At 50.7% G+C, this 12306-nt stretch overlaps 1 protein-coding gene across 2 annotated transcripts in view; it reads left to right on the top strand.

The window, feature by feature from the left end:
- Positions 1–12306, top strand: part of PLXND1 (plexin D1) — a 66101-nt gene that overhangs the window by 20607 nt on the left and 33188 nt on the right. For both annotated transcript variants that reach the window (XM_085236187.1, XM_085236186.1), the window contains exons 7-14: positions 597–705; positions 1303–1405; positions 3514–3618; positions 5136–5225; positions 6024–6117; positions 8456–8619; positions 10367–10518; positions 10682–10781. In XM_085236187.1, coding sequence (XP_085092313.1) covers positions 597–705; positions 1303–1405; positions 3514–3618; positions 5136–5225; positions 6024–6117; positions 8456–8619; positions 10367–10518; positions 10682–10781 — 917 coding nt within the window. The remainder of the gene's footprint in view (positions 1–596; positions 706–1302; positions 1406–3513; positions 3619–5135; positions 5226–6023; positions 6118–8455; positions 8620–10366; positions 10519–10681; positions 10782–12306) is intronic.

Below are 12306 nucleotides of genomic sequence, written 5' to 3'. Positions count from 1 at the left end.
GCAATATCCAGATGAATTTCAGGAATCCAGTGCATTGATTTATTGTACATATTCTGAAAGAGGCATTGTTTCTTGTCCCTCTGCTTATATGGCAAAATTGTGGGGGAAAAAAAAAAAGCAGAAGCGATTTTTGTGGGAGGGGGAATCCAGCATAGCAGCACGATGTCACCAAAAAAGGGATCTCCACTCTTTCTCTGGGTTTGTTGTTATGGGGAAAGTGAATGGGGGTTTAAGACATGTTAACCAACGTGTTTTAATTACTTTTTTTCTTAAAGATATCACTTAGCACCTACTGTAAGGAAGGACAACAATTAACTCGCTAGTTAACCCTCGTGCAACGCATTGGAATTTTCTGCTGAAATTTGCAATGTTCTTTTGGCAAGGGTGTTGTAAAGTGTTGATTTAAGAGGGAAGGGTTTGAAGTCAGAGGGCATAAGATGAATGGTCCGAGCTCCAAAACACAGCTTAAAGGAAGCCCTAGAGAAAACAAATCAGATTTAGCTGCTGTTTTCCCAAGGGCCTGTCTTGTCTTCTAAGAGTGAGCTCTGAGGAGCGAGGCTCTTGCAACCCAGTGTTCTTTGGCTTCATTCTCTCAGACCATGTGACTGTTGAAACAGCTCTCCAGGTCAACAGCAAAAATATTATCCAGGCCAATTTCACCATCTACGATTGCAAAAGAACTGGAAACATTTACCCAAAGAGAGCGTGAGTGATCCACGTTTGCATGCGGCACTGCTGCCTGGGGCTGCGCTGGGGCAGGGCAGGATGCTGGTGGCTCTGGTGCCGCATCTCCTGCTGCTGTGCACTGGGGAAACGGGGACAAATCCGGCAATTTGAGGCCAGAAGCGTGTGCCTGGGTGGTGAAGGCCTCCAGCCTGGGGTTAATTGGGCGAGCGCAGTGCCTGCCAGCCCGACGCTGGGGGCCTGGGCAGGATTTGGCAGGAAGGTGGCTGCTGCGCTGCCAGGGACTTACAAAGGAGGGTCCTAGAGGCATCTCAAGCCATCTGGACATGCTGGCTTTTTTAAACAAGAATAATATTTCTGTATGTCTGTATGAGACTTGTTCTGTTAACCCTCAGGCAGCCAAGCTAGCCTCCCTACTCACAGCACGCTGGGGCGGGTGGCTCCGTGCATGTTCCCAGCCTGCTCAGGTGGAAGGAGAGAAAATGGCAGTGCCAGTGGTGGGAGGGTTTCTCCTGGGCACATTAAAGACTGAACGCAATCTGTGAAGATTTACTGTGTGACTCAGCTCTGCTGAGCACCTCCAAATCTGCTTTTCATCCCTCTCCTTTGGCATTGCAGGTGCACCAGCTGCCTCTCGACCAGGTGGAAGTGTTACTGGTGCCCCTCCAGGTACATGTGTGTCTCCAACCGCTCGTGGTGTGAGGATGCGCTGCAGATGAGGGTAAGACCTGGCACCACTGGCAGTACTCATCTGAAGGAGAAAATCGACCCTTTCCAAATTAAAGCTTTTGCTAACCCAGAGCCTCAATGTGTTCCCACTTCTGAAATTTAAATTGAAGTTAAATTAAATTGGCTTTTCTAGTGATCAGTCTGCCATAGCTGTGAGCCAAGCTTTGCCACTGTACATCACATTTTTTGGCAGTGGTGTTCTGAGCCCTACCTCAGCTCCTCCAGAGCTCCGTGTGCTCGCTGCCCTGGTTGTTCAGCCCCACCAGACCTGAGGTGGTGCTCCAAGAGCCCGAGTGGGACGGGCGGACATGTACAGCACATGGCTACCCCACACCGTCCTGTCTGATAGAAGAACAATATGGAATGCTTCCTGTCACTGCTGGGTCGCAGCTGGTGGATTGTTCCCTGGGAATGCAGGATGTATTTCTTCTGCTTTGTGAATTGTTTCTGAATGGATTGTGTTTTCTTGTGAATGCCGTCGCTGTTTATAATGAGTGGTTAAGGAAAGTGCCTTTTGCTTAGCAAATGTCCTGTTTCATAACATTCCTGGTGTTTTACTTTGCTGTCTGGACTGGGGCTAAGCAGCGAGCTGCAGACAGGCCAGGCACAGTGCTGGTTTGGGCATGGTCCCATTCTGTCTGTGGCCTTCCCAAGTGCTTTCCTGGGGAGCAGCCTGCAGAGGAAGGTGCTCTGTAGCCCTGCAAACATGGCTCCTCATGCTGCATTCTCAGCTGTTAGTAAATAAACCATTGCTGGCATGGCTCCACCTGCGAACAGATCTGCAGAGAAGCCAGCATCACACTGGCTTCGTCCACGGCATCTTAAATACTCAGACTCTTCACCCTCCTCCAGATGTGAACAGTATATACTCAGCTGGAAGGCTCTGTTTCTACCTTCTGACGAACAGCGGGAAAAAGAACTGCGAGGCAACGAGTTAGTCAGTCCTATAAAGTATATTTATCTAGCAAGCCATGCCAGCTGCTGTGACATGCAAAGACACACCTGGCCATAGGCATGTTAGCATGAATTTCCAGCGGCAGCCCTGCTGCTTTTATTTTAACTCTTTTGGTTCAGCTCAAAGCAGCTTGGGACTGAAGTCGAAGTCTCTTTCCATGGCTTTGCTCTGTTGTACTACTTCTCCTAGCATGTGCATCTCTGTTATTTCATCTCCTTGTTTAGGCAGCACTGAGTGTACCTGATGAAGGCGAGGCGTGCTTCACGCAGCGCTTGCACAGCTCCCTGATCTCTCCCACCCGACGTGGGAAGGGCAGGCAGCCCAGCTCCATGTGTGCCCCCTGGAGCAGAGCACGAGCAGCAGTGCGGTCAGCAGTGGGCTCAGTGCAGGCGGGCAGGAAACCCTGCCTGCTGAAAATTATTCTGCATAATGGCCCAAATATTTTGTTGTCTTTTACCCCAATGGCTCCACTGTCAAAGGCATTAATCTGGATATACCCTGGGGCAGCGGAGAAGCTGCCTTCATTTTTGCTGTAGTTTTGCAGTGTAATTTACATCTTGTGAGAGAACAGGATGGGCTTGTCATACGGATTTTAATTCTGAGTCAGCTCCGATATCTGAGCCATCAATTTGAAGTGAGAACAAAAGTGAGGGACAGATGACCTTTTAAAATCATTGTTCAGCTTCGTTTAGGCCTTTCATTGCAGCTGTCCTGCTGCAGTCCCCTTCCCGAAGCCCCCTGCAGCCCATTACACCCATTCCTCTGCATGCGCACGCACACAGGCCTGCACACTTCTGAAATAATGTGCGGGAGGGAGACTGCAGAAAGGGAAATCCCTGCAGGGGTTGCAGAAACACGCGTGGCAGTGGATGAGACATCAGCTCCCAGCCAGCAGGAGGGTCATGCCTGCAGAGCTGCCCTCATGGGATGCACTGCACCCCTCTAGGGTCACTCCATCCCCAGCTCCTACCACTGGGGTGTGTGCAATGAGTGAGCTGCCCGGACTGGCAGCGGAGAAGTGCATGCAGGGTTGTGCTTTGGCAAGGAGTACATCTCTCCCGGTGCAGGATGGCGATGCAGAATCACTGCAGATGATCAGAACACACTCTCTAACATCTCTTTTTTACTTCTCTTGTCTGTGACAGAAGAAAATTGACTGCCCACAGATTGTACCAGCCCCAATGGACCCAATGCCCACAGGAATGTCGCGAGACATCACGATCACACTAGCCAACACGATCTTCTCTGAGGTAGGAGAGATTCTAGAGAGAATGGAAAGGCTCAGCTTAGCCATCCTGGTTATCTGAGCTGGGGTGGGTCGACTGCAGGGCATCTGAATACAGGGTGGGTTCTGCCTCAGGGTGGGCGATGGACCCAGGCCCACATGTTAGCTTCTGGCAGTCACTGCAGAGCCGTGTTTTGTGTGTGAAAGCATCCTTTCTGTAAAGTTTTCAGACATGCAAATTGTAGTAGGGCAAAAAATGGGAGTGGACATCCAGTGCTGCTTTCTGAGATGTTCATACCACGAGGATTCAGAGGAATTTCAGCTAGGAAAGCTGGGCACTGGGAAAACATGTGACTGAGCTCTGGTATTTGTAGAAGAGTGCTCTGTCATTTCAGGTCAAGTCTTCAATAGAGCTTCTGGGGCTGATTTGCAGCATGCATATGGACAGTGCTCACACACCATGCAGCCAGGGGACTCGTCTTCCTCGAGAAGAAACCCTCTGAGAAAGGGTTTGGAAGGATGGGAGGAGCTGTGTGACCCAATGAGCTCCCCTGGCCCAGCCCGCACTGTCGCTTCCTGCTTGAGGTCCAGCCTTTGTGAGCACGGATGTGCTCCTCTGCAGTCAGCAAAAAAGGGCAAGAAATCCTTCTTCCTCTGTGGATGCTGGAGGTGGCTGGAGAGGAAGCCATACCACACGTAACCTGATAGGAAATGAAGTCAGCAGGAAAGGGGCTGAAGCTCCTCCATCCCCAGGGGTGACTGCTGGGGCTCCACTTCCTTTTGCCACCATCTGCAGGGCCGTCCTGGGGCACCACTGGGACCCTTCCTGCCTCAGTGGGCTGGGTTTTCTGCACAGCGAGGCTCCCTTTCCCCTCCGTGCCAGGAGACTGCAGATTTCTTTCATCTCTGTTGTCAGATCTGTCCACTTATAAAGAGCAGATAGTCCTCAGTAGCAGCAGAGCAGCAGTCTGCTTGGAGATAGGAGTTCTACCTGACCGATGGGGCATGACATTAACTCGAGGCTTGTGTTATCAGTAAAGCAGCACTGAGAATCTGCTTTTGAACATCCTCCCAGCTAGATCCTCATCTGAATTAGAGATCTACTCTGTGCAGCTGCTGGGAGCAGAAGAAAGGTGTCTTTGAGCCCAGGTCCCTGTTGGTGTCTCAGGTGCGGCTGCAGAGGATGCGTGGGCCCTCGGTGTGTGACAGGCCAAGCTCTGAGCGTTGGTCCGAGGCCGTGATAGGGCCTGGGCCGTGGCTCTGGGTTGTGACAGGGCTGCCCCATGCCAGTGTGCTTGCAATAGCATGCAGGGCACGCAGGAGCCAGGCAGCTCTGCCACCACACTAACAGAGCGGGATTAGCCAGGAGCAGAGCCCAGCCCCTTCAGCAGTGTTAGCTATAATTTCTCTGGCCGTTGTGCAACCCAGGCATTCGCAGCAGAAGCTAAGGAAGTCACAGCGCTTCTTGCATCCACTGATGGTGGTGCAGAACTGCAGAACACACTTGCTATGGTCCTTCAGCCGTTGTCTTCCCTTCCCCAGGAGACCGCCCTGGAGTGCCACTTTGGAATGGAGAGGACGTTTGAAGCCCGCTGGGTGAACTCCTCTGCTGTGGAATGTGTCCATGTGTTGGTGAGTCAGGGTGTGGCCGTGAGCCCCCAGTGCTGCAGGGCAGGGCTAGAGCTGGGAAATCATCCCTTGGCCCCCCAGAGAGGGATTGAGACCCTCTCCCCTCCTCCTGATCCGTGCTGCCAGCTGAAGAAGCACGAAGCAGGTTAGCGCCCCAAGCAGAGGCTTGCTGCGTGCTGCTGGCTCAGCCCTGCTCTGCTGGGGCTTTGGAAAGGAGCTGCCTGGTTCATCTTGTTAAATGGAAAAGTTCAGTAACACAGACAAAATTCTGGCCACTTTCCAGTGCTGCTAATTCTGGCTCTTTACTTCTGAAGTAGGATTTGGCCTGAGAAAATGCTCAGACGCTCACCAAAGAGCGGCGTGCAGTTTCTGCAGGACAAATTGCTTTTCTGAAATGCAGCAAACATTTGGGCTCCTGCCAGTGGGAATACGGAGAGGCCAGAGAGGAGCACTTCCCCTCCCCATCACCTGCAAACCCTGTATCACGGCCCAGCGCTGAACACGAGCAGACTGGCCAGGCTTTTAATTGTCCTGTCTGTTTCTACTAAAAGTGTCATCAGAGCAGAGTTCAGCTCTCACTGCAGTGTGTGCGGTGCTTGTTTACCTTCTGCTGAGATCAACAAAACAATTGAAAGAGAAAATACTCTTCCCCTTCTTTCCTTCTGTTACCAATGAGACCATGCTGTTCTGAGAAGCAGGGCTAGGAGGGGCACCAAGCAACATTAGTCAGTGCAGCGTGCACATGTAACCTTGTGTTTTACTGAATGTCCTTAGCTTTTGTTCATTGCTGTTTTCCTGCAGCTCCACACATCGGAAAAAAGCCATCTCTTCCCAATAAACCTTCAGTTGAAGGACAGACCAGACAGATTTATCGACAGTCCAGAGATGATGACAGGTTTGAGTTCTGTTCCCATCTGGTCAGTATGAATGATCCTAAAACCCTGGCAAAGTTTAATGGCTCAGGAGAGATATCGTGGCTCAGGTGGGCATAGCCCTTCCCTTTCTCTCCAGCACATGTACAAAGCACATTTACCCAGACTTGTGGGTGTGCAGATGTGTGTGCAGAAACCAGATGAACACTCACCAGGCAAACTCAATCCCTGTCCTTGAGTGCGTTGTTGGCCTCCCGCAGTGTGTGGAATGGAGCGCGTGGGGGCTCAGCACAGGGCAGGGGAATCCCAGGTCAGCAGAGGAATGTGTCCTGAGCAGATAAGGGACAGGGAAGGGCCCTGTCATTGTCCAGGGCTGTGGCATCGAAACTCAGCAAGCTGTAAAAATGGAAACTTTTTTTTTTCTCCTGTGCTGACAAAGAATGAAATGTGTAGATGCATTTCAACCATCCCACTCTCTGTCTCTGGGAAGAATGCTTGGATTCCTAAAAAGCCCTTGCTACATCAGCAAACTGGAAGGCAAAAAGTCAGATGAGAAATGCACCCAAAACATGACATTTAGATAGGACGAGCCCAGCCCAGCCTGCAGCGCCAGAGCTGCACAGCAGCCTCTGCCCCCTGCCTGGCCAGAGCCCTGCTGTATGCTATCGCTGTGTGCAGCATCTTTGGGGCGCTTCCTCTCTCACTAGTGTTAGCAGTTCTATACAAGGTATTGATCTGTACTAGATGCAAAAGAGGACTATGTCCTTAAATATGGAGATAGTCCATATTTACACAAAGATAAATATTATCTTTGGAGGGTGGCTGTAGTACGTCGAGAAACATTAGCACCATCAGTCAGTGACCCCGGATAAAAAGGTTTCCCCATAGTAAATCCCAGTGTATAAAGGAGATGTATCTTGTAAAGCTTCTGAAATATCCACATAAACTTGAGCCATAGTTTCCTAGCAGAAAGAAGAAAGTGTCATTTTTTATTTTTTATTTTTTTGAGTTGCAGAGAGGTAAGTGATTCGACATGGAGAAAAAGGAGATTTGAGCTAAGATCATTCTGACATGCAGTGGAGGATTGTGAATTCCGCGCGTGTTGCTGGGAGCAGGAAGGCAGGGCAGAGAGAGGAATCCACATCTCCTCCTGCAGGAGAAGGGGTTGGCTTCTGTGGCCTGTACTGACATCAGTTTGAATTTGCCAGAATATCTGGAGTCCCGTGGGACTGCTGTAATGTCCTGGCTCCTCCTTGCCTTGAGCAGATTGATGCAGCTAAACTGGGGGTACTTGCCAGCAGAGATGAAGACTTGCCTTGCCAATATAAGTGTCTTTTATTCTGAATTTAATGGAGTTACTGTTGTTTTCTGGTGTTTCCTGATATTTATTATCCTTTACTGTAACTGTGTTTTGGTGGCTCGCTGAAGGAATTCCAGCTGGCTGCTGTTGGGTGGAAGGCCAACCAGTGTAACTCGCTGGTAGGCACAAATCGAGGTGAGATAAGCTCAGCTTTTTGTGGAGAATGGGAGTTCCTCTGTGCCAGTGGCGTTTCACTGGGATAAGCACAGGCAGAACGATGAGGGCTGAGAGACTCGTTAGTTGTTTATGAAGCACTTTGAGATCCTCCTGTCAGCATAAGTGTCACACATGAGTGTTGCTTTATTTTATGTTCTTCTGCAAACTCTCCTCTGGGAAAAAGGGTGTGAAAGCATCGTTTCCTGAATGTTTCTGGCTGTTTATCTCAGCGGATGCCCACACTCCGCTGGCAGAAGGCTTTGGGCTGGAAAGGAAACATAACCTATGGCACTGGCTAATGAAGAGGTGAAAGTCTTGTAGGAAAACAATTTGGAAGCTAAGCAGATCTGAAAGGAGAAGTTGATGAAGAGAGCCCATGATCACCGGGCGGAAAGGGAATGTAAACATTGTACAAAGCATTGTAACAATCACATTTTGTCCAGGAGTGTGGAAGCGATGTGATTGCTGTGCTAAATGATGAAGCCAGCCTTGTCAAGCAGCTTCCCGTGTGGATGTGGAGAATTGGAAACGTGTAGTGTAAATTGACAAAAGGTTCCGAGTTTGAGTGTTGTTTGCTTTTCGTAGGGAGGAGAAAAGGAAAAGAAAGTGCCAAATTGTATTGCGATGATAACAAGCACCCAGTCCTTCTGGGAATTCTGCAGGATGGCAGCCAAACGCTGCCTCATCTCTGCTGTGCGTGCAGGCACTTCTGCTATTCCACTGGATTTCAGCTGTTAGTTGGGTTAATATAGCTGTGGGAGCTTTCCTTACTGCCTAAAGCTAAGCGAAGCTATGAAATCCTCTGGCCCAGAAGCTCACATTTTCTGTTGTCTCTTGTGGTGTAGTGGAGGTGTACAACTGCGCGACAGGAAGTGCTGACTGCTCCCAGTGCCTGGGCAGGGAGGACCTGGGACATCGGTGCGTCTGGAGTGAGAGCAGCTCCAGCTGCAGGCTGAGCACTGAGTCCCCCCAGCCCTCGGACGTGTGTCCAGCTCCTGAGATTAAGAAGGTGAGACTTGGAGGGGTGCGGGGCAGGGCAGGTGCTGGCTGTGCTGTCCTTGGCTGGGAGCTGTGCTGTAGCCCTGGCACAAGGCAAGGTCAAGACCAGTGCTGAATTATTCACTGAGCTTTTTTTGCTGTTGAGTCACCTGAAAATAGAAAACCACATTCCAAAATCATCTCGCTAGTGACAAGATTCAATCTTCTTCATGATAGCAGGAAAAACAACAACAGCACAGTCAAAATGTACTAGAGATCCTGGGGTTGGTAAACCAAGAAGGATTTGTAGGATCAGCTGAAGGATTCTTATCAGAAATAGCATTTAATGGAGCACGGCTGAAAGATGAATGTGAGCCCTATCTCCAGACACATGCTCTGCAGTTCTGCTGAGATTAATAGTGGTGGAGAGGCCTTTGGCATTATGCATTTTGAAATGAATTTTATTTAAACTACAGTTGAATTAATGTTTGGGGAGATGTTTGGATCGGGGGTTCCGCTTTGAGAGATGGTGTGAGACAAAAAAATTTGTCCCCAGTGAGTAGAAAAGAAACTAAATGGAGCAGATCTTAAAACAAGCTCACTAGGAAAGGAGAGGAGGCTTGAGAGGGAAAACAGCTAATGTGGCCATCGTAATACGGGGTTTCTGTTCTTGGGAGGCATGTGGTAATAACTGCTCAACTTCCATGTACTGTAATGCTACACAGAGGGACTGCAGGGACCGCCACTACCTACCCCTTCCCTCTTGTCACCGTGGGAGAGAGCCGCTCCTCCGTGAGCCACTCCTTCCCTAATGCACACTGAGCGTTATCAGCACCTTGCCAGAAAATAATGGAAGGAAACCACAGTTCAGGTTGCAAAGTGCCATGGAATTCTCTTGCTATTTCATTAGTAGATGGTAAATACAAATCCTTTGGAGTCATACAAGAAAATAAGGCCTCTCAGAGCCCTCCTGCAGACACGGAGCATTGTGGTGGGTGAGGGAAGACACCAAGGCTGTGGAGGGCAGCGGTCAGCCCTGGGTGGGGAAGGAGCTGCCATGCACGGCTGATGCTGGGATGTGCTGACAGCAGCCTTGGGACGTGACCTCACCAAATGCACTCTGGTACTGGTTGGTGTTACCAGGCGGCTTACAATTGCACTGCCACGGTTTGCCATCGCATTTGCAATTGAGGGGATTTATCTAACCCATTTGGTGAGGAAATAATACTGGCCATTTCCTCTTCATTGTAGCATGAGGTCAGAAATGCCAGGTGGAAAACCAGCGGTGGCTGGAGACGGATAGGGATCAGCTTTCTTGAGTCATTAGACATGTCCTGCGTCACCAGTTGCAGGGATGCTGGCCAGATGTCCTTTTTTTCCTTCTTTTTGTCATGAAAGACCCAGCTGTGTATAAAAATGCAGTGGCAGGACTCTCTCTTCCCAGTGCAGTAGCACTGCACCCCAGCTCTAGGTTTCTGCGTATCCAGTATGTCTCTATCTCACCTCCATGCGGTGAGAAGGGATGATCATTCACCCTGGATGTGCTTGGAGCTGGAGTAACCCCTGGCCAAGCCCCAGTACCAAAGCTGCCCAGAAGCGTGTCACTTTCTTGTTTGCGAAGCCGCAGCGTGGGCAGTGTTTTGGTGGCGCTGCGGAGAGCCGCAGCATGAGCAGTGGGTCGGCCCTCTTCACCGAGACCAAGGGAGCGCGGACACAGGCATGGGGACGGCTCGGGGACCGAAGGAGGTTCTCCTCCAACCTCTTCCCTGGTGGCGCAGATCGAGCCGCTGCGCGGGCCGCTGGAGGGGGGCACTCTGCTGACCATCCGAGGGAGGAACCTGGGCCGCCGCTTCAGTGACGTCCGCGGGGCCATCAGGATAGGGAGCGTGCCCTGCGTGCCGCTGCCGGACAGATACGTCGTCTCCGAGGCGTGAGTGCCAGGGCGGGGATGGGGCGGGGTGGGGCGATGGGCGGTTTGGCCTCAGCGGCCCCGGGGGCGGCCGGGACTGGGATGGCCGGGCCGGGAGCGGTGCCCAGCGCTGCAGGAAGAGCCGCGGCTCTGCCCAGTGCTGCACAAACCTTCTGGCCCGCAGGATCGTGTGCCGGACCGGGGCGGCTCAGCAGGTGTTTGCTGATGTGGTAACAGTTAACGTCAGCCGGGAAGGGAAGTCTCGGGAGCGGTACTCCTACATGGTGAGTAACTGCCTGGCGGAGGCTTCCGTGGCGACCCTCACACATTCCTCGTACCCCTAAAAACAAGCCTTGGTCCTCCAATCCCCCGGCTGCCTCAAGAAAGAGGTTCCATGGCAAAACTTGTCAGAGTCCATGAAGAGCAGCCGGTGTGTTTTCTTATCTATAGTTACCAGAACAATAGAGGCAAACCCAGGCATGAGAGCAAGAAGCAGAACTGCAGCCAAGGAGTCACAGTGCACTACTTGTATCGAGAAATTTGGTTTCCATTCTCAACTCTTGAGATGGTTCCTCAGTTGCCCTACTTGCATCTCTGTTTCTCCTGCTATATAAAAGGAGTTCATTTTTCTTCCTTTTCTTTTATGAAAGGGCTGTTGTGACTTGTGAGACTTCATACAAATTGCAAAGTCTCTTGCTATGTAAGCTAGGTACCATGAATTACTTAGAACTTGTGTTTTTTGTTGCAAAGATTGTCTTAGTTTTCACATGAGAATCTTGTGTACGGATTAGACTGGAGCTAACCCCGTGTCATTATGAAAAGAAAAGCCCTTTATAGACTTGTACTGTGCCACTGCACTCAGATGACTTTCATCTCTATAAACCTAAAATAAACCCATGCAGCTCTTCTCTTTCTTACAAGCACCCTCATCTCTGGCTAGACACTATTCATGAGTAGCCCCATGCATCCAGGGCAAACAGAATGGGATGGGTGCCGAGAGCATGCTGCTTATTCGGAGTCTGTGCTTATGCTGTTGCTCTTGCTGGGGAAGAATAGACTATACTGCAGTCTAGTGGCTTGAGGGAATACTTGAGCCCCAGGAAATAGCATTTGATTCCTGGTAGCTCTTGTGAGGAATTTAGGATGGGATCATGGAGCACCATCCCTCATGCTTGTAACTGGTGGTGTGTTCGGTGTTCGGATTGGCACAGACAACCATGGCTGGCAACAGCCATCAGGAAGAGCGCTGGGGAGGGGAAGGCATGGCCAGAGCTGGCTCAGTGCTCTTTCCTGGAGGGCGACTGCTGTGGGACCCATTCCCACAGTTTCCAGAAATTTCTGTTCACATCCAAAACATCTAGGAGATCATGCAGCGTGGTAGAAATAGGGTACCCCCCCTCCCGTAGGTAACCTGGGGTTTGAGATTTTTGGGGCTTGAGTCATCGGGATGGGTGTGCTGCCTCTAGCAAAGGCATCCCATCACCTGCTGCAGCACCAATTGTTTTGTTGACAAAGCGAGAAGGACTTGAAGAGTGGAAAAAGCTCAGCAGCTTCTTGGTGTGCAAGGAAAAAATCTCTCAGGAAGCACCTGTAAAAGCACCAAATAAAGCAAGAAAACAACAGCCAGTCTGTGAACTTGAGGCCAGTCTGTGCTGGATCCCAGCAGGCTGATGGTGAAGGCTGCTGCTCCTGGGGAGCATGGACAGGAGCTGTCTTTGCAACACGGTGCAGCAGAAAGCTGTCTCGTGTCTGTGTGTCTCAGCCTGGTCAGCCTTTTTCTCAGCAAAGTTTGGACAGCGGATGAGATGA

This window comes from Meleagris gallopavo, chromosome 14 (genome assembly GCF_905368555.1).
Source record: "Meleagris gallopavo chromosome 14, MGAL_WU_HG_1.1, whole genome shotgun sequence".
Taxonomy (NCBI): domain Eukaryota; kingdom Metazoa; phylum Chordata; class Aves; order Galliformes; family Phasianidae; genus Meleagris; species Meleagris gallopavo.
Note: the sequence above shows the minus strand (reverse complement) of the source record. Positions and strands in the feature narration are given on the sequence as shown.